Consider the following 21,632-nt stretch of genomic DNA (forward strand, 5'->3'; position numbering starts at 1 on the left):
GCTCCTGAGGAAGTTCAGATCACTTACAGGAAACAAAGATGCCACAAACACAAATGTTTGCACAATTTGGGTATGTTTCACTCGGACCCCAGGAAACAGAAGCTGAGAGAGTTGCCCATGATTATACTTTTAGGAATTAGTCCTGTACCCTCCCTGCAGTGCTAAAAGGAGGCCCCCATGGGACTTGCTTTATAATAAATCCTTCTTCTTAAGCAATGTCACCTCCTCTATTTTCTGCATATCATGAATAATAATGGTTAATATGACCGGGCACGGCAGCTCAAGCCTGTAATCCCAGCACTTTGGGAGGCCAAGGCAGGCGGATCATGAGGTCAGGAGATCGAGACCATCCTGGCTAACACGGTGAAACCCCATCTCTACTAAAAATACAAAAAAAATTAGCCGGGTGTGGTGGCAGGCGCCTGTAGTCCCAGCTACTCGGGAGGCTGAGGCAGGAGAATGGTGTGAACCCGGGAGGCGGAGCTTGCAGTGAGCGGAGATTGCCACAGCACTCCAGCCTGGGAGACAGAGTGAGACTCCGTTTCAAAAAAATAAATAAATAAATAAAAATGGTTAATATGTTTAGCATTTACATAGCCCTCGCACACATTCTTTCTCATAGTCTCACCAAAACTTTTCTGAAGCGGGGATTGCTGCTGTTCCTATGCTGCAAATGAAGAAACAAAGGCTCAGAAATGGCAAGTGACTTTGAAATCTTGCCCAGCCAGGAAGAGGAAGATCCAATGTTTGCTCCAAAGTCCAGCTGATTCCAGAGTGCATCCTATGACCTCACTGCCCACCTCCCTCCCGGGCACCTAGGACGGAGCCCATGGCAAGGGGTCATCAAGGTTTTAGCACAGTGATTACAGGAACCACAGCCCAGACAAAAAAGCAGGAAACCCTTTGACCGGGCTCCTTCCTATTGCACCAACAGCCTTGTGTTGCTGCAATGAAAACACTTCCCTAAACAGCTGTGGCCAAGAGACACAGAAACTGCCTTGTCCATGGGCCCCACCTCAGACTCCAACACTCACCAAAGAGCAGAGGAGCCCCAAGTATCGGGGACCACAGAAGATGCCATGTGCTCCATGATGCTTGCCCCCGCCTGCCTGGCCTGCTTGTCTCCCTGCTTCTTGCTGCTGGTACTGGTCCTTGTCCCCTCAGGTAAGTGGAATCTAGGACAGAACAGGGTCCACTCCCGGCTGATCAGTCCCTAGAGGGGTGCTAAGTGCTCTGGCATGCCTGGAGAAACTTGACCCCAATGAAGATAGAATAAAGAGGGGGACACTGAAAATTTGCCTGTCTCCGGCAGAGGGCAGACCCAGCGTCCCAAGAAGCAGCGTAGTGAAGTGATAAGCTCCCAGGCTCTGCGCTCACACCCACTGGCTTCCAGCTTGGATGCTCCTATGCCCACGTCAGATGCTGCAGCTCTTTTAGCCCCAGGAGACTTTTCTACAAAACAGGGACACTCAAGGGCCCTTCCTCTAGGGCTACTGTGAGTATTAAATAGAAAAGTGGTGAGGTTCAGCCCTGGGCCAGCTGCATTGTTTATGAGACCCATTGCAAAATGAAAACTGTGGTCTTCTGTTCAAAAAGTATTGAACAACACAGCAGAGCATTAAACTAAGCATGGGATCCTTCTAAGCACAGGGCCCTGTGCAACTGTATAAATGGCACAGCCAGGAACCAGTCCTGGCTCAGCTTAAGACGCAGTGGGCTCAAACCTCACCACTAACCAGTTTAAATAACTTCTTTCTGAGCCTCAATTTTTCCAATTGTACAATGGAGCTAAAATAGGACTCACCTTGTGACTGTCTTAGGAGAATTTAACAAGATTATGCCCATAAGAGCCTGGCATAACAAAGATTTGGTAACTGTTGGCGATTATTATTATCATTCCCATGTCTCCTTTAACTCAGGGGCAGGCCAGGTTAGCTCCTGAGTCTTGAGACCCCTGAATATATAGCTCGGTCTCCGAGTCCAGAACCGTCTGATCTACCAGGCAGGAATACTTGGCTCTCAGTGGGCTCATTCCATCTCCTGCCCATCTGGGCCCCTGCTCCAGGCTCTACTGAGATCTAGATTGTGTCTATCACATATTTGGTCCTCCAGGGTGGCCATCCCCAGGAGACATCCTGGCAGAACCCAGGTGAGGGGTCAGACCTGGGTGCTCCCTTACTCATTGGCCATATGACTCGAGACACCACTTCACTTCTCTGAGGTGATTTCCTCAATTGTAAGATATGAATCGTAATTCCTAGTTCTCATTCCACAAGTACTTTTGAGTGTCTGCTGTTTTAGGCACTAGACTAGGAAATCAGAAATCTAAACTACCCCAGAATAAAAAATATTCCCAATGATTGCTGGAATAGAATAGATGGAAAATAAGAGAAGTTGCTTAAACCAGTCAGATGGAAGGTTTGAGTCCAGCTGCATCTCAAGCTGAGTCAGGGCTGGTTCATGGGTGTGCCCTCTATATAGAGGCACAGACCCCCCTGCTTAGAAAGGCCCCATGCTTGGTTTAATGCTCTGCTGTGTTGCTCAACAGTTTTTGAACAAGGGACCTGAATTCCCGTTTTGCACTTGGCCTCACAAATTACGCAGCTGGCCCAGGGTTGAGCCTCACCACTTTTCTATTTAATACTCACAGCAGCCCTAGAGAAAGGTCCTATGAGTGCCCCTATTTTGTAGTAGAGGAGACTGGGGCTAACAAATTTTCTATAAGGCTTTTAAAGGGAGCCCCTGTACAGGAACCATGAAATGCAGAGGATGCAGATGGAAAATAGAAAAGAAGGAAGCCCAGGGTTGGTCCAGCTCCACCAACAAGGCAGAGGCAAACCTCCTAGGACACCTCCTAAAGCCCAAGTGACAACACGGAAGGAGACTCAGAAGGGGAGAGGGAGGGAAGGGGTGTGGGCACCAGGACTGAGTCCAGGCTCCAGCTTCTTCCCTGGTGTTCACTTCCCCAGACTCACTCCCAGCTGAGATAAGACTTCCTGAGTCCTTCCTTCTTCCTCTCCTCCATTGCTTCTTTCTCCTCACACACACAGGCTTCATCTTTACAAATAATTTATTTTTAACAGCTCTATTGAATGTAATTGACTACATTAAACCATACATATATAAAGTAGACAATTTTGTAAGTTTTGTTTGTGAGTGTTGGGTATATTTCACACTTGTGAAATCATCACCAAAATCAGCATCATGAATGTATCCAGAACCCAAAACTTTCCTTGTGATTCGTCCTTGCCACTCCTCCTAGTCTCCAAAGCAAACATGGATCTGTGTTCTGTCACTATAGTTTGCATTTTTTAGAATGTTATATAACAAGGATCACACAGTTGTACTCTTTTTTGGTTGGCTTCTTTTACTCAATATAATTATTTTGAGATTCATTCATGTTGTCGCATATGTCAATAGTTCATTTCTTCTCATGTCTATCCATTGTATGGATAAACCCTTTCCCATTCACCTGCAGACAGACATTTGGGTTGTTTGCAGTTTAGGGCTATTATAAATAAAGCATCTATGAATATTCATGTACAAGTCTTTGTGTGGATATATGCTTTCATTTCTCTTAGGGAAATATCTGAGAATAAAATGACTGGATCATATGGTTGCCATATGTTTAAGTTTTTCAGATACTGCCAAACTGTTTTTCAAAGGAGTTGTACCATTTTACATTCTCATCAGCAATGTAGGAGGATGGCAGTTCCTACATATCCTCACCAACACTTATTATGGTCAATCTTTTTAATTTTAGTCATTCTAATGGGTATATAGTAATATCTCACTGTGATTTTTTTTTTTGAGACAGGGTCTCACTCTGTTGCCCAGGCTGGAGTGCAGTGGCTTGATCTCGGCTCACTGCAACCTCCATCTTCCTGGCTCAAGCGATCCTCCCACCTTAGCCTACCAAGTAACTGTGACTACAAGCACATGTCACTACGCCCAGCTAATTTTTGTGGTTGGTTGGTTGGCTGGTTGGTTGGTTGGTTTTTTTTGTTTTGGTAGAGACAAAGTTTCACCATATTGCCCAGGCTGGTCTTGAACTCCTGGGATCCAGTGATCTACCTGCCTCAGCCTCCCAAAGTCCTGGGATTACCAACCTCTCACTGTGATTTTAACTCCCTGACTTGTAATGATGCTGAACATTTTTTACATTATGCATCCCTTTTTGGTGAAGTGTCTATTCGACTCCCATTTTTTAAGTGTGTTTCTTATTATTGAGTTTTGAGAGTTCTTTATATATTATGGATACAAATATTTTGCCAGATATATGCTTTGCAAAGATTTTTCTCCTACTCTGTGACTTGTCTTTTTATTCTTTTACAAGTGTTTTCTGAACAGCAGGAGTTCTTAATTTTTATGAAGTCTAATTCATCAATTTGTCTTTAATGGATCATGATTTTGGTGTTACATCTAAGAAATCTTTGCCTAGCCCAAAGTTACAAAGTTTTTTTCCATGTTTGCAGCTAGAATTTGTATAGTTTAACATTTTATGTTTAGTTATATGATCTATTTTGAGTTAATTTTTATATAGTTTGAGGTATAAACCAAAGTTCATTTGTTTGCACATGTATTTCCAATGGTTCTTGCACCATTGTTGAAAAAACTCCCCATTCTCCATTGAATTGTCTTTGCACCTTTGTCAAATATCAGATAATTATAGTTAGGAGCCATGGCATGCACCTGTACTCCTAGCTACTCAGGAGGATTGCTTGAGACTAGCAGTTTGAGGCTGCAGTGTGCTATGATGATCACACCCAGAATAGCCCTGCACTCCAGCCTGGACAACATGGTGAGACCTCATCTCTTTTTAAAAAATCAGTTGCCTCTATTTGCATGGACTATTTCTAGACTCTCTATTCAGTTCCACTGGTATGTTTATCTATCTTTCTGCAATACCACACTGTCTTGATCACTGTAACATTATCCAAGTCTTGAAAGCAGGTGGTGTTAGCTTTCTAACTTTATTCTCTTTCAAATTGTTTTGGCTATTCTATAAATTTTAGATTTAGTATATCAGTTCTAAAGTGAAGCCTGCTAGGATTTGAATAGGAATGGCATTGAGTTATATATCAACTTAAGAGAATTGACATCTAAGCAATATTGAATCTTCCAACATATGAACAGTGTGTACCTCTCTATTTATTTAGGCTGGATTTTTTTTTCTCTCTCTCTCTTAGTAATGTCTTGTAAGTTTTCAGTTTGCAGTTTCTTCACATTTTTGGCTAAATATTTTCTATTTTTTATAATATTGATGACTGGAAATTTTTAAATTCCAATTTCAAATGGTTTATTGCTAGTATATAGTAATACATATCATTTTGTACATTGATCTTTTATCGTCAACCTTGCTAAACTCATTTATTAGGTCTAGTAGCCTTTTTAAGAAATTTTCATTGCAATTTTAATTATGTCATCTGCATATAAAGATAATTTTATTTTTTCTTTCAAATCTGGATGTCTTTTATTTCCTACTACCTTTTAGCACAGTTAGTACCTACCCTACAATAATGAATAGAAATGGTAAAAACAGGCTTCCTTGTCTAGTTCCTGATCAGCAGGGAAAACATTCATTTTTGCACCACTAAGCTTGATATAGTTGTTGTAGGGTTTTCACAGGTGCCCCTTATCAACTTGAAAAAGCTTCCTTATCTTCCTAGTTTGCTGAGAGTTATTATTAGGAATCCATGTTCAATTTTGAAAACTGCTTTTTCTGCATCTGTTGAGATGATTATATGAGTGCATGCATATGCGTGTGTGTGTGTGTTTAGTTATATGGTAAATTACATTGATTGATTTTTGACTGTTAAACCAACTTTATATTCCAGGGATAAGCTCAACTTGATCATAATGTATTAGACTTTCTAAATATTGCTGATTGCTGAATTCAGTTTACTAAAATGCTGTTTAAAATTTTTTATCTATGTTCATGAGAGAGATTGGTTTTCTTTCCTCATAAGGAAAAGGGTTCGGTTTCAAGATAACACAGGGACTCATAGAAGAGTTAGAAAAGTATACTCCTTTTCTCAATTTTTCTAGAAGTTTTGCATAAAATTTATATTATTTCTTTCTTAAATATACGGAACATTTGGCCAGGCATGGTGACTCATGTCTGTAATCCCAGAACTTTGGGAGGCTGAGGCAGGCAGATCACTTGAGGCCAGGAGTTCAAGACCAGCCTGGCTAACATGGGGAAACCCTGCCTCTACCAAAAATATAAAAATTAGCCGGGCATGGTGGTGCATGCTTATAATTGCAGCTACTCAGGAGGCTGAGGCGGGAGAATCGCTTGAACCTGGGAGGCAGAGATTGGAGTGAGCCGAGATCATGCCCCCGTACTCCAGCCTGGGTGACAGAGTGAGGCTCTGTCTCAAAAAAAAAAAAAAGAAAAAAGATATGGAAAATTCACGAATGAAACTTTCTAAGATTGGAGCTTTATTTCCGGGAAGATTTTTAACAACAGATTAAACATTTTAATAAATAATAGGGCTAACCAGGTTATCTTTTTCTTCTTGAGAAAGCTTTGGCAGTGTATCTTTTTCAAGGAATTTGTTCATGTTACCTAATTTGTCAAATATACATAACTTGAAGTTTTCCATAATATTCCCTTATTATTATATTAATAAGAGTAAAATCTGTAGTAGTATCACCAATCTGATTCCTTATTTTAATAATTTAGATTCTTTCTGTGTGTGTCCCCTCTGTTCAATCTGACTAGCGATTTATCAACTTTAGTGATCTTCTCAAATATTTTCTTCTTCTCATTGATTTTTTTCTGTGTGTGTGTGTGTCTGCGTGTGTGTGTGTGTGTTCTGTATAGAGTTTCATTTAGAGCGTGATGATTTCCTTTCTTTCACTACTTTGGGTTTAGTTTATTGGCCTTTTTTGTAGTTTCTTAAAGTGGAAAGTGGGTAATTTATTTAAGTCCTTTCTTCTTTCCAAATATAGGCATTTAATACTACAAATTTCCCCTTGCTTTAATGGGATCCCGCAAATTTTTATATTATGTTTTCATTTTCATTCAGTTCAAAATACTTTCTAATTTCTCTTTTTATAATCGATACATAACATTTGTATATATTTATGGGGTTCATGTAATACTTTGTTACATGCATAGGATGTGTAATAAACGAGTCCAGGTATTTGGGATATCCATCACCTCATGTATTTTTCATTTATCTGTGTTAGGAACATTTTAAGTCCTCTCTTCCAGCTATTTTAAAATGTACAATACATTGTTGTTAACTATAGTTACCATACTCTGATATCAAATGGCAGGATATTATTCCTTCTATCTAACTGTATGTTTGTACCCATTAACAAATCTCTCTCATCCCCCTCTCCCTACACTCACTCTTCCCCACATCTGGTAAGTATCATTCTACCCTCTACCTTCATGAGATCAATTTTTTTAGCTCCCACGTATGAGTGAAAACATGTGATGTTTGTCTTTCTGTGCCTGGCTTATTTCACTTAACATAATGAACTCCACCTTCATTCATGTTGCAGCAAATGACAGAATTTCATTTGTTTTTATAGCCAAATAGTATTCCATACTGGCCATCCAGTAGTGGTATTGCTGGGTGATATGGCAGTTCTACTTTTAGATTTTTGAGAAATCTCCATACTGTTTTTCATAGTGGCTGTCCTAATTTACATTCCCACCAACCATGTATAATGTTTCCTTTTCTTTGCAACCTTACCAGCATATATTTGTGGTGGTTTGTTTATTTTATTTTGTTTTTTTTTATTGTTGCCTTTTTAATAGTCATTCCAACTGGGGTAAGATGATATCTCATTGTGGTTTTGATTTGCATTTCCCTGATGATTAGTGATGTTGAGCATTTTTTTCATGTGCCTGTTGGCCATTTGTATGTCTTTCGAGAAATGTTGATTCGTTTCCTTTGCGAACTTTTTAATGAGATTTTTTTAACTGTTGAGTTATTTGAGTTTCCTGTATATTTTGGATATTAGATTAGTCCCCTGTCAAGTGAGTACTTTGCAAATATTTTCTCTCATTCAAGAGTTTGTTTCTTCACTCTGTTGATAGTTTCTTTTATTATGAAGAAGCTTTTTAGTTTAATATAGTCCCATTTTTCTATTTTTGTCTTAGTTGCCTGACCCTTTTGAGGTCTTAGTCATAAAATCTTTACCTATACCAGTGTCCTGGAGTGCCTTCCCTGTTTTCTTCTAGTAGTTCTTATAGTTTTAGGTCCTACAGGTAGATCTTTAATTCATCTTTAGTTGATTTTAGTATATGGTGAGAAATAGCAGTCTACTTTTATTCTTCTGCATATGAATATCCAGTTTTTCCAGCACCATTTATTGAATGTATATTCTTGATACCTTTGCCAAAAATCAATTGGCTGTAAATACATGGATTTATTTCTGTGTTTTCTATTCTATGCCATTGGTCTATTAAACCATTTGTCTATGTATTCTATGCCATTTGTCTATTATACCAATACCACATCCCAATGAAGAAGAAATGAACAAAATCCCAGAAAAAGAACACAAAATATTAATACTGAAGAAGCTCAGTAAGATACAAGATAATTCTGAAAAACAAAACAAAGAAATCAGAAAACACTCCAAGATATTGCTCTAGGCAAAGGTTTTGTGGCTAAGACTTCAGAAAGACAGGCAACAAAGACAAAAAAAGACAAATGGGACTATATTAAACTAAAAAGCTTCTTCACTGAAGAAAAATAATCAACAGAGTGAAGAGACAACCTCCTGAATGAGAGATAATATTCACAAAGTACTCATTTGACAAGGGACTAATATCTGGAATATATAAGGAACTCAAACAACAGTTAAAAAAGCAAACAAACAAATAAAGAATCTAATTAAAAATGAGCAAAGGAAAGGAATGAATAAACATTTCCCAAAGAAGACATACAAATGGCCAAGAGATATATGATAAAAAGCTCAGCATCACTCATCAGGGAAATGCAAATCAAAGCCATAATGAGATATCATCTTATCCCAGTGAGAATGGCCATTGTCAAAAAGACACACAAACAAACAAACAAACAAAAAAAACAGGCCAGGTGCTGTGGCTCATGCCTGTAATCCCAGCACTTTGGGAGGCTGAGGCGGGCAGATCACCTAAGGTCAGAGGTTCGAGACCAGCCTGGCCAATATGATGAAACCTTATCCCTACTGAAAATACAAAAATCAGCCAAGTGTAGTGCCATGTTCCTGTAATCCCAGCTACTCAGGAGGCTGAGGCAGGAGAATCACTTGACTCCAGGAGGTGGAGGTTGCAGTGAGCCAAGATGGTGCCACTGCACTCCAGCCTGGGTGACACAGTAAGACTTCCTCTCAAAAAAAAAGAAAAAAAAAGATGAGGATGAGGAGAAAAGAGAACTCTTATATGCTATTGGTGGGAATGTAAATTAGTACAGCCATTATGGAAAACAGTATGGAGATTTCTCAAAAATCTAAAAATAGAACTGCCATATGATCCAGCAATCCTAGAACAGGTATTTATCCACAGGAAAAGAAATCAATATATCAAAGGAGTGCATGCATTTCTATGTTTATTGCAGCAATATTCACAATGGCAGATGTATGGAATCAATTTATGCATCAGTCAACAGATGAATTGATAAAGAAAAAAAATATGTATATATATATATATGGTGTCCCCAAGCACACCCACAATGGAATACTATTCCACCATTAAAAAATCATCATAATGTAGTCATTCACAGCAACACGGATAGAACTGGAGATTATTATGTTAAGTGAAGTAAGCCCTACTCAGGAGGCTGAGGCAGGAGAACTGCTTGAACCTGTGAGGTGGAGGTTGCAGTGAGCCAAGATCATGCCATCACACTCCAAAATAAGAGGGAAGGAAGGAAGGAAGGAAGGAAGGAAGGAAGGAAGGAAGGAAGGAAGGAAGGAAGGGAGGGAGGGAGGGAGGGAGGGAGGGAGGGAGGGAGGGAGGGAGGGAGGAAGGAAGGAAGGAAGGAAGGAAAAAGAGAGAGAGGAAGGAAGGAAGGAAGGAAGGAAGGAAGGAAGGAAGGAAGGAAGGAAGGAAGGAAGGAAGGAAGGGAGGGAGGAAAGAAAGAAAGAAAGAAGGAGCCAGACACAGAAAGACAACTATGCAGGTGCTAAAAATGATCTCATGAAAGTAGAGAGTGTAATGACAGATACCAAAGACTAGGAAAGGTGATGGGTCTGAGGGAGAGGGATTAAGAGTGAGGTTGGTGAATGGGTACAAACACACAGTTAGATAAAAGGAATAAATTCTAATGTTTGATAGCAGAGAAGGGTGACTATAATTCATAACAATGTATTATGTTCTTCAAAATAGCTACAAAAGAGGACCTGAAATGTACCCAACACATAGAAATAATAAATACTCAGGTGATGGATACCAAAAAAAAGAAACTTACAATAGTAAACTCACATTTCTCCCCTCCCAGTCTTTATTCTACTGATGTCATAACTTCTAGTTATACATGTGTCAGAAGCCTCACAAGAGAATGTTATTTTTTTAAATCCATTTGGGGCCTTGCTTTTAGGATTTCTTGGGTGGACCAGAACACTTCTTTCTGGGCTGCGTACTCTCTTCTGTGGAGTTTCCCCAGTGCCCTGACAATCATGGGTTTTACCAGTACGGCTCGTGGGAACAGGCACCATTCTTAGCCCTGTGCTGAGAGATGGGCACAGTTCTGTGCATGTGTGTGAGGAAATTCCCCGAGGCCAGGGAAAAAAACAACAGGAAGGATTAGTGATAACAGATCTGACTGGCTCAAATAATGCTTGAGAGTGGATGTTGCTGAATTTCTTGAAACTAAGGACATCAAGGAGAAAAGCAATCCCTAGGATTCAATATGCGGTTATCACTTCGTCACAATTGTGAGAAAGTTTTTCTTGGTGGTTAACAGCACATGCCTAGCTGAAGATAGGTAGAAATAGAATTTAGAATTCCATAACTCTTTCCTAGATCCTCTTAGAAGGGAATGTTTGCTTCACCTTCTTACTCTCCTTGCCTCATTCACGACTGAGAAACACCAGGATATACTGCAAACAAATATGTGGAGTGTGACTGAGCTATTCACAAAGGCTGATGGGAATACAGACAAAAAGGAAACTCGGGATACAAAACTGCTGACCTTGAGTTGAGCAGAATCTTAAGTCACCTGATCTGAGTTCAACTCCTGGACATGGTATCTACTGAATGCATGGTTCACCTCATGTTTCTTTACCACTGTGAGCATTCGTTTTCTTTCTCATCTCAAAAATGGAGATTATAGGCTGGGCATGGTGGCTCACACCTGTAATTCCAGCACTTTGGGAAGCCAAGGGGAAGGAATCACTCGAGCACAGGAGTTTGAGACCAGCCTGGGCAACATAGTGAGTACCCATCACTACAAAAAAAAAAATTAAAAATAAATAATAAACGGAAAAGTTTTTAAACTGAGATTATAACAGCATCTACCTCACAGAATTGTTAGAAAGAGTACATGTGATGATGTTGTTGACCCAGAACACCCATGGGAGGCCTCAGCCCTCTTTCTCTGTATGCACTTTGAGGACAAACTCAACAGTTCAACCTGTCTTCAAAATAGACTCACTTCACAACACATTAACATGAACTGCAGTCTGCCAAAGAATTCACAGGAGGCAGGAAGGGTATTTACACTGAACCCCGCAACACACAAACCTACGTCTCTGAAGGGTGGCATTTGAAGATTAACAGCCAGAGCTCCAGAAACAGGCTGACAGGGCTTGAATCAAGCCTGTCACTCTCCTATTGGGTAATGTATGAGTCTGCCAGAGCTTCCATAATGAAGTAGCATGGCATGGGTGACTTGAACTATATAAATGTAATTTCTCACAATTCTGGAGGCTGGAAACTGAGATCAAGATGTCTACAGGGCTGGTTTGTCTGAGGCCTCTCTCCTCAGCCTATAGATGGCCGCCTTCTCCCTGTATCTTCACATGGTCTTACCCCATATGTGTGTGTCTAACTTTCCTCTCCTTATAAGGACACCAGTTGGATGAGATTAAGGCCCAACCCCAATGACCTCATTTTAACTGAATTACCTCCTTAAAGACCCTATCTCCAAATACGTCACATTCTGAGGTACTGGAGGTTAGGACATCAACATGTGCATTTGGGAGACACAATCCTAGCAGATGATCCTGGGACAGCTGCCTAACCTTTCTGGGCCCTCAGTTTCCTCTGTCGAAAAATGGGAATAATGCCGTTTACCTTACGGGAGCATTGTGAAGAATAAGTGACATCATGCATGCAACACATGGTGAGCACTTGAGTGTTATTTATTCTTTGTAGGTTTTTCCATTGCATAGCTCAGTTCTCTCTCTGCAGCCAGCCATTTTGTCCCCTCTTTCCCTTCCCTCTCTAATGACACTCCTGTCTTGTCCTGGGCCATTGTTCTTGGCCAGATGATGGTTTGATTGTTTTAAGCTTGTCATTTAGTGCTCCAAGTCCTTCCTGCCCAGTACAAGGTCTTTCTTCCTCTTTTGTAGATGCCTCTGGGCAGAGCAGCAGGAATGACGGGCAGGTGTTACAGCCCGAGGGCCCCATGCTGGTGGCAGAAGGCGAGACACTCCTACTGAGGTGTATGGTGGTCAGCTCCTGCGCCGATGGTATGATAAAATGGGTCAAGGTGAGCACTAAGGACCAACAAGAAATTTATAACTTTAAACGTGGCTCCTTCCCCGGGGTGATCCCCATGATCCAACGGACATCAGAACCACTGAATTGCGATTATTCCATCTATATCCACAATGTCACCAAGGAGCATACTGGAACCTACCACTGTGTGAGGTTTGATGGTTTGAGTGAATATTCAGAAATGAAATCGGATGAAGGCACCTCAGTGCTTGTGAAGGGTGAGTATCAGGCCCTGCAGACCACACATTTGCTCGGGTCTATTTCCCTGCACAGTCACCTTTATCCACTGTATCATGCTGTATCACACAAAATTGCAGCAGCATACAACAATACATATTTGTATGCACATTTACATGTGGCTGGGTGGTTCCACTCCTCATGTCTCATGCCAGAGCCCAGGCTGGAGAGGTAGCAACTACGTGGGGCATATTTTTCTCATAGAGATGGCAGAAGCAGAAGCCCAGTCCCAACTCTTCAAGTACACCTCAAGCATCTACTCACATTATGTCTGCTAAGCCCATTGGCTAAAGCAAGTCATGTGGCTCAGCTCCAAGTCAAGGGACAAGGAAGAATACTCTTCCACCACGCAGCCAAGGTAAGAGTGTGGATGTACCCTATTGCAAGCACAGAGTCAAAACCTGAGGCTGATCATGTCATCTACCACACTCCCCAAGTAATCAATCATGGCATCTCTAAGTCCACCTATGGTGACCTGAATACCCGAATCCTGGGCCTGTCATTGAATAGCAGTTCCTTCTTAAGTCAGTTACCCTGGCTCTACATGCCTCAAGTGCTATGCTTGAAAAACAGGCAATACAATTTGTACTTCAAGAGTCATTTGGGTGATTAAATAGAATGGATGCTTGTGGAACCACCCCATAAACTGGTGACATGGAGAGTATCTGTATGTGGGAGTTCATTTTAACTTGATGCCAGATTCAGGAAGGCTTCACTGGCTTCTTCCAAGCCATAATGGTTCCTCTGTAGTCCTGCTGTCTTCTGGGTTTCCACCTCTGGGCAATTTTTTGACCATCTCCACTGGAAGACAGAGAATGGCTTCAGGGCTGGGCACTTGTGTGTCTTCCTGAGTTTCATGTTCCCCAGTCCTACCATTGGTATGTAGTAGGTACTCAGAGCTTTTTTACTGAACGAGTCAACTGGTGAGTAATAAAGAAAGCAGCAGGGAGTGGCCAAGTGAAGAAATCTGGAAAGAAGGAAGGGAGGGAACACACCAGGGAGGAAATGAGTGAACGATGGAAGAGGAGATGGAATCCAACAAGGACCTCCTCTTTGGCTTCAGGAGCTGGGGACCCTGAACCAGACCTGTGGATCATCCAGCCCCAGGAATTGGTGTTGGGGACCACTGGAGGCACGGTCTTTCTGAACTGCACAGTGCTTGGAGATGGTCCCCCCGGACCCATCAGGTGGTTCCAGGGAGCTGGTGTGAGCCGGGAGGCCATTTACAACTTTGGAGGCATCTCCCACCCCAAGGCGACAGCAGTGCGGGCCTCCAACAATGACTTCAGCATTCTTCTGCAAAACGTCTCCAGTGAGGATGCAGGCACCTATTACTGTGTAAAGTTTCAGAGGAAACCCAACAGGCAATACCTGTCTGGACAGGGCACCAGGCTCAAAGTGAAAGGTGAGACAATTGGTTTTGGAGTTGTCGGGGGAGAGGAGCAGGTATTCATGAGGAATTTTTCTACATGTCCCGAACTAGTCAGTTCTTCCCAGCCTCCATGTCTTTACATAAGTTTTTCCCTCTACCTGGAATGCTTTCTCCTTTTCTCTGAAAACTCCTACTCATCCTTCAAGGCCCAGCACAAATGGCCCCTCCTCTGTAAAACCTTCTCCTCTCAAGCAGAGTTAATTTCTCCCCATTCTGGTTGCCACAGAACTCTGTATAGATCATTAACAATTCAACAAACATCAGCCAGGTGCCATAGCTCACTCCTGACCTCCCAGCACTTTGGTAGGTCAAGGTGGGTAGATCACCTGAGTCAGGAGTTCAAGACCAACCTGACCAACATGGTGAAACCCCGTCTCTACTAAAAGTACAAAATTAGTCAGGCATGGTGGTGCATGCCTGTAATCCCAGATACTTGGGAGGCTGAGGCAGGAGAATCGCTTGAACCTGGGAGGCGGAGGTTGCGGTGAGCCAAGATCACAGCACCATTGTACTCCATCCTGGGCAACAAGAGCAAAACTCCATCTCAAAAAATAATAGTAACAATAATAATTCAACAAACATCTACTACATGCCTGTTGAGTGCCCTGCACTGTACTAAGTACTGGAGACACTGAAATGAATTAGACATGTCCATACTCTAAAGGTGCTCCAGTAGAAAGTCTAACTTTGTCCTTCCTAGCTGCAGGGTTTGACTTCTAGCCCGCACCCAGGTAGAAACTGGCAGACTCATCCCAGAGACCCCAGCTCCTAGGACTTAGGAAGTGGTGGGAGATAAAGGGAAGTATGAGAAAGCCTCTCTCCCTTGCAGCAAAATCTACCTCTTCCCAAGAGGCAGAATTCACCAGTGAACATGCAACTGAGATGTCTCCAACAGGTGAGTGTACCCACCTCAGTGGAGTCAATGAGTCCCCCACAGGCAAGGGGGCCATGAATGGCTTGGTCATGGGAAGGGAGCAGTCCCAGACTCCTGGGGCTAATCTGCCACCAAGAAAGCTCCCAGGACTTCATCTCAACTGCAGAACTAGGACCCCAGAGAACCATGTTATAACAGCTCAGTTATAACGAACTTTCTCATAGCCAGGGCCATGTAACTGTTTAGTGGGAAATTTTGCTTGAGAGGCGGTGAGCTCCCTGTGAATCTGAGTGTAGGGCTGTGAGGCTATGCACAGCAACACTGGAGAACATGGCTTTGTAGCTAAGCCTCCTGGGTGGAGCCCCTTCCTAATATGATGGGCAGGTTCTTGCCCCTTGAATCTGGTATCTGACTCTATGAACTAGGGAGGAGAGGACAAGAATCAGAGAGCCTACTTCATGGGGTTGTGTGTGCACTCAATGAGATCACACATGCCAAGTGTCCAGAATTGTGCCTGGCACATCTCCTGTTAACATTCGAGGGCTCTCAGTATCTGGTGGGAGCTTGTGATAGACGTGGTCAGATTTGCCTTCCCGATGCTCGGCCCTGCTCCTACCATTCATGGGGGCCAGACTGCCTGGGTCCCGTGACTTCTTTAACACGTGTGGCGCTGAGAAAATCATTTCCCCACTCTGGGTCTGTCTCCTTATCTATAAAAATTGGATCACTATCCTACACTGTAGGATTACCTTGAGGATTGCATTAGGCAATCAGGAAGAGCAGAGGTTAGGGGTGTGATTGAGATGATTACAGGTGCAGGTAGAATATTGGGCAACCCTTCTCTGGGCCCAGGGCAGAGGGAAGGATGGTCTTTGATCTCGTCTTTCAATGTAGAAAGGATACAGCTCCAGAGGTTATACAGCAGCAGGATGTGACCTTGCCCATGGGCAGCACTGAGGTGTGGGCTGTGGGGCTCTCACCATGGGTCCCGCCTGAGCTCTCTCCTGTGCCTACCAGGCCTCCTGGTTGTGTTTGCACCTGTGGTCCTGGGGCTGAAGGCAATTACATTGGCTGCACTCCTCCTGGCTCTGGCTACCTCTCGGAGGAGCCCTGGGCAAGAAGATGTCAAGACCACAGACCCAGCAGAAGCCATGAACACCTTAGCATGGAGCAAGGGTCAAGAGTGAGGGGTCAGCCCAAGACTGGGGATCCTCTGAGTTGGAGAGGAGCCAGGGCTCCTCAACCATTTCCCTACCTCCAGTCCCAGCCTCCAGATGCCCTCAGGCCTCATGACGAACTCCTAGATCCCTACATCTGGTTTTGGTCCACCCAGTGAAATTCCCCTCTTTGCACTGGGCTTCCCTCTAAAGTGTCTCCCTTTCTCCTTTTGGCCTGTTCAAGACCTCCTTGCTTTTCAGTCTCTGGCTCAGTCTTTCCTCAACACCCTTGCCCCTGCTGAAGCCCTTTCTGGTGAGCTCTGCCCCTTTCCCCACCTCACCACATCCTTCTTGGCCTCCAACATCCAACTCAGAGTCTTCTTCCCAGGAGGTGTCCCTAAGCATCTCTGAGCTCAACCAGCCAGACCATCTGTGCTCCTCCATCTACACCCTTCTCCCCACCCCTTCCTGCCTTCCTTCCATCCCCCTCATGGCTGGCTTGGGTGGGTGTAATATTAGAACGCAGGTTCAACAAATATAACAAAGCTCTTAAATAGTTGCTTAAACCAGTGGAAATCAACCAGAAAGTTGACCATCAGCAGGCCAAGCAATACAGAGACTCCCTGGTTTTGAGACCCAGGATTCATTGATCTCGTTGCTACCAGGTCCACCTTCTAGGCAGCCAGACTGGAGAAGAAGGCAGGGAAGGGGAGCAGGACCCTCCCCTTTAAGGGCACAGTCAGGAACTTGGCCACCTCACTTACCTCTACTTGGCTGGAATGGGGTCACATGGTCACAACCTAGCTGCAAGAAAGGCTGGGAAATGTAGTCTTTATTTCTGGCAGCAATGCGTCCGGCTGCAAGTTTTCACTAGAAAAACCGGATGGTAGAAATCAGGAGATAACCAGTTATCTCCGCCACAGCGGCATACAGGCAGCCTCTCACCTGCCCTGTGGTACACCTGAGTTTAATGCCCAGCTAGCTGGCCAGCACTTCTTCCCATCATCACCTCCCCTAGGGCAGCATGATGTGGGGCAGTAGTTCCCAAGAAGAGTGATTTTGTCCCCATGGGACTTTTGGCAATGTCTAGAGATGTTTTTGGTTGGCACAACCTGGGGGGTGCTACCACCATCTAGTGGACTGAGAAGCCCTGACATGGGGAAGAGTGTGTATGCCCAGGAGTCAGACACACCTGCCTTTAACCCCGAGGCCTCTGCCCCCTCCCTGTGCACCCTTAGTGACTAATCAGAGTCTCTTCACGTCACAGAACATCCAGGATACTAACGTGGACTTTTCTGCATTGTGTAAGAACCAACTCAAGGCCAGGCACGGTGGCTTATGCCTGTAATCCCAGCACTTTGGGAGGCCGAGACAGGTGGATCACCTCAGTTCAGGAGTTTGAGACCAGCCTGGCCAACATGGTGAAACCCCGTCTCTACTAAAAACACAAAAAATTATCCAGGCATGGTGGCGGGCACCTGTAATCTCAGCTACTTGGGAGGATGGGGCAGGAGAATCACTTGAACTGGGAGGCAGAGGCTGCAGTGAGCTGAGATAGTGCCATTGCACTCCAGCCTGGGCAACAAGGGCAAAACTCCATCTCAAAAAAAGAAAAAAAAAGAACCAATTCAATTCTGCATTTACTGAGGGCTGACTATGTGCTCTATGCACTGCATGCACTCCATACATGTAAATTCCCTTTTCTCTTTCCAGGCAAACATTTATTAGCACTATAGCGGGAAGTAGATGAGTCTAGATGTTTTTCATTACAACAAACAGAAAAACAGCTTGAACTAAGCCAGAGAGAACAATAATTTAGTCTGAGAATGGAATAAATCATTGAATTACCAGACATTAGAGAGGGTAGGGAAGGTAGGCTGAATATAACCCCCACCCCAAAGATATCCATGTCCTAATCTCTGGAACCTGTGACTGTTACCTTGTATGTTAAAAAGGAAAAAAAAAAAAAAAAAAAAAAAAAAAAAAAAAAAACACTATGCAGGTGTGATTAAATTAAGAATCTTGAGATAGGGGTGGGGGTTTAGCCTGGATTATCTAAGTGAGCCCTAAAAGAGATGTTAAGTATCCTTACAAGAAAGTTACAGAAGGAGCTTCGATGTAGAAGAAGAGAAAGCAGTGTGACCACAGAGGCAGAGTTTGGAGCGATGTGACCACAGGTTAAGGAATGCCAGCAGCCACCAGAAGCTGGAAGAATCGAGGAAGAAATTCTCCCCCTGGAGCCTCCGGAGGAAGCGTGGTCCTGCCAATACCTTGATTTCAGACTTCAGGACTTCAGAACTATGAGAAAATAAATTTCTGTTGTTTTAAATTATCAGGTTTGCAGTGATCTGTTTCAGCAGCCACAGGAAGCTAAACAGCAGAAAAGCATGGAGCTGGTTCTCCACTAACTGGAGGTGGGTCCCATCTGCCCCTGCAAGCCCCCTCGCCCTGCACGGCCCTGCGTGAGCTGATCCCTGCCGCCCCCTCTGACCTCATCTCCCCAGATCCCGTAAGCTGACTCTGCTCCAGCACCTCCCTGGGCTTTGACCACACAAAGCTCCCTAATTCATTCAAGTCTCTGCTTACCTTCAAGAGGCCTCTCTGGACCACTCTATCCATAAAAGCACCTCCATCACTCTCATTCCCCCACGCCACTTAAGTTTTCTTCGTAGTACTTACTGCTACCTGAAAACGTGTGTGGGTGTGTGGGTGTGAGCACACGTGCGTGTGTGTGTTCACCTATGTGGGTGTGGGTGTGCGTGTGTGCGTGTGTGTGTCTGTGTGTGTGCATGTGTGTGCCTGTGTGTGCACATGTGTGCGTGTGTGCATGAGTGTGTGCATGTGTGCGTGTCTGTGTGTGTGTGTATGTGTGTGGGTTTGTGTGTCTGCTTCCTTGATGGTTGCTAGTTGTCCCTACTAGAATTTGAGCTCACTGGGGACAGGAAGCTAACGGTCCACTATTGTAGCCACCCTCATTCAATCCTGAAACGTGGTTGAAACCTGACTCTGCCAGGCCCTAATCAGTGTGCTGAGAATGAAACAGAAGTCTGCTGTCTCAGAGCTTACCTCCTCCTGAGAGAAGACAGACAATGAGCAAGTAACCCTAGATATACTGAGTGCTGAGGGCCTTCACAACGCAGGACATGGGGGAAGGAAGTTGCCAGAGCAAAGGAGAAGTGACACTGTTTTACGCAGGGTGGACAGAAGAGGCCTCCTGATAAAGTGACATTTGAGCTGACACCTGAAGGAAGTGAGAAAGGGAGGCCTGCAGATACCCAGGGGAAGAGCCGAAAAGTACAAGGAACAGCAAATGCAAAGGTCCTGAGGCAGGAGCGTGCTAGACTTGGCACAAGAACAGCAAACACCAAGCAGAATGCCTGGCCTGTATTAGACGCCGTAAGCATCTGAACTGCGTACATGGCAGAGATGAAGTACACAGTCTGGGAAATCTGGCCGTGCAGGTTCAAATTCCAGTTCTCCTACCTACCTCTTGGGTGAGTTTGTTTCTCTCAGTTTCCTTGTCTGTAAACTGATAATAACATGCGTGTCTCCCGTATTAGGTAGTTTCAAGGCTAAAATGCATTGGTATATGGGCAGCATTAACTGCACCTGGCATGTAAGAAGCCCTAAATAATTATTGCAGTTACATTATTTCATTAGGTGATTGTCATGCAATTCTGACAGTAAATTGTAGTCACTACACTCCCCATGACGAGGAGCACGGCAGCCCACAGTGCCTGGGCCCCTTATCGGGCAACTTCAGACACCAGACAGCCCTATTCACCACAGACTCGGTTAGAAAATCCTATAGAAAGTTGGCCCTGCTTGGGTCTAGCGACCTTATAGGGACATGGCAGGGGAGCAAGGTGGGGGTAAGTCCACTAAAGAAGACAAATATAACAAAAGATGAATAATTTAAGGCCCTTCATGGGGACTCTGGGAAACTTGCTGACCGCAGATAGAAAGGGTGGGGAATGGATGGGAGACAGAACTCCTCAGTCCAGCCCTTCTTCTGCTTTGGGGCCCCAGGCATTGCACAGGTGAGATGACCCACCAAAGACAGAGCAGGGGGCATGCCACAGAGAGGACACAGCCCCCACTAAGGGCAAACAGGCCACTGTTACATGTCCTGCCTGGGCCTTCAGATCTGACCCCTGGATGTCAATGGCTACACTCCAAGATCCCTGAATCAGGGCATACGTTTCTCTCCCTCCCCTTCTGTTTTCTCCTTCCTGCAGCTCTTCTTCAGCTCTTTCCTTCTCTTCCCATGGTTCTTGTCCCATATTCCTCCTGCCTCAAGGAACCCCCATCAAGGCTGCCAAAGTCCCAGCCTCTGTGACAGCTCACTGTGAGAGATGGGTCTATTCACACCACTCTCCTCGGGCCTTGAGGACCCTCCATTTCCCCCCACAGGTAAGACCTAGAGCTGGAGGAAGAAGAAGAGCAAGCACTATTTGACAGCAGCTTCCTATATCCTGACAACCCAAGGATGGCAGCCCTGCTGCAGTATTGGGGTGGTGGTATCGGGGTGGGGTGAGAAGAGGTGCCAGCCTGGTCAAGAATAGTTCATCCTCTCCACAAGACACACTGCCCAGAGTGCAGCTACATGTCATTGGGCTGGGAAAGTGGGGGATGCCAGGTCTAGTCAAACACGTTTCTAAATTCTATCTAAATGGCACTGATTAATGGCACTTTGCTACACAGATCATTCTCAACCTTGCTTTTTGACTCAACATTTGAGTTATATCCAGGTTGGTTACCTGTAACTCGAATTCATTCATCTTCAGAACTGTATAGTATTCCATTGTATCAACATATTACATTTGTGATTTCTGTTGATGGATGGAGACCTTAGTTATTCCAGTTTCTCACTATCCCAAACAGACAGTTTCACTGTGTCTCCTGATGCATGCACTAGTGCACATACCCACAAATAGAACTGGAGGGTTATACAGGTTCTGTGTTTCTTCAACTCCACTAAATTTGCCAAATCGTGCCCCAATGCCATTAAGCCAACATATACTGCTGGCAGACACAGGAAAATTCCTGTTGTTTCATGCTTATGCCAATATTTCCTATGGTCACATTACAGGGAAGTGCGGGAATCTTCAGTTCTTGTCTGCTTGGAAGAAAGATTTCAGCCAAGAGACATACATCAAAGGTTAAGTTGCAGAGTTTACTGAAGAGAGAGAGAGTACATTCCTAGAAAGGAGTGGGCTGACCTGGCTGGAAAACAGCCGGTGGGCTGGTTCCGCTGGAAAACAG

The 21,632-nt window shown here is 44.0% G+C and overlaps 1 protein-coding gene across 9 annotated transcripts; it reads left to right on the forward strand.

Moving 5' to 3' along the window:
• The first annotated feature begins 1,018 nt into the window (after positions 1-1,018).
• On the forward strand, positions 1,019-20,910 carry SIRPB2 (signal regulatory protein beta 2). 9 transcript variants are annotated; one of them, XR_012419214.1, is made up of 6 exons: positions 1,019-1,164; positions 12,520-12,885; positions 13,109-13,262; positions 13,968-14,309; positions 15,166-15,231; positions 16,228-18,350. XR_012419214.1 is itself a non-coding variant. In XM_065522921.2 (5 exons), the coding sequence occupies exons 1-5, from the start codon at positions 1,080-1,082 to the stop codon at positions 18,712-18,714; spliced, it is 870 nt and encodes a 289-aa protein (XP_065378993.1). In that variant the 5' UTR covers positions 1,019-1,079; the 3' UTR covers positions 18,715-20,910. The 9 variants fall into 9 exon arrangements, 7 of the variants coding, with proteins under 7 accessions (XP_065378993.1, XP_005568603.3, XP_045218598.2 ...); XR_012419215.1 differs by lacking the exons at positions 15,166-15,231; positions 16,228-18,350 and adding an exon at positions 18,704-19,861; XM_065522921.2 differs by lacking the exons at positions 13,109-13,262; positions 16,228-18,350 and adding an exon at positions 18,704-20,910.
• Positions 20,911-21,632: the final 722 nt, after the last annotated feature.

Source organism: Macaca fascicularis, chromosome 10 (genome assembly GCF_037993035.2).
Source record: "Macaca fascicularis isolate 582-1 chromosome 10, T2T-MFA8v1.1".
Lineage (NCBI taxonomy): Eukaryota > Metazoa > Chordata > Mammalia > Primates > Cercopithecidae > Macaca > Macaca fascicularis.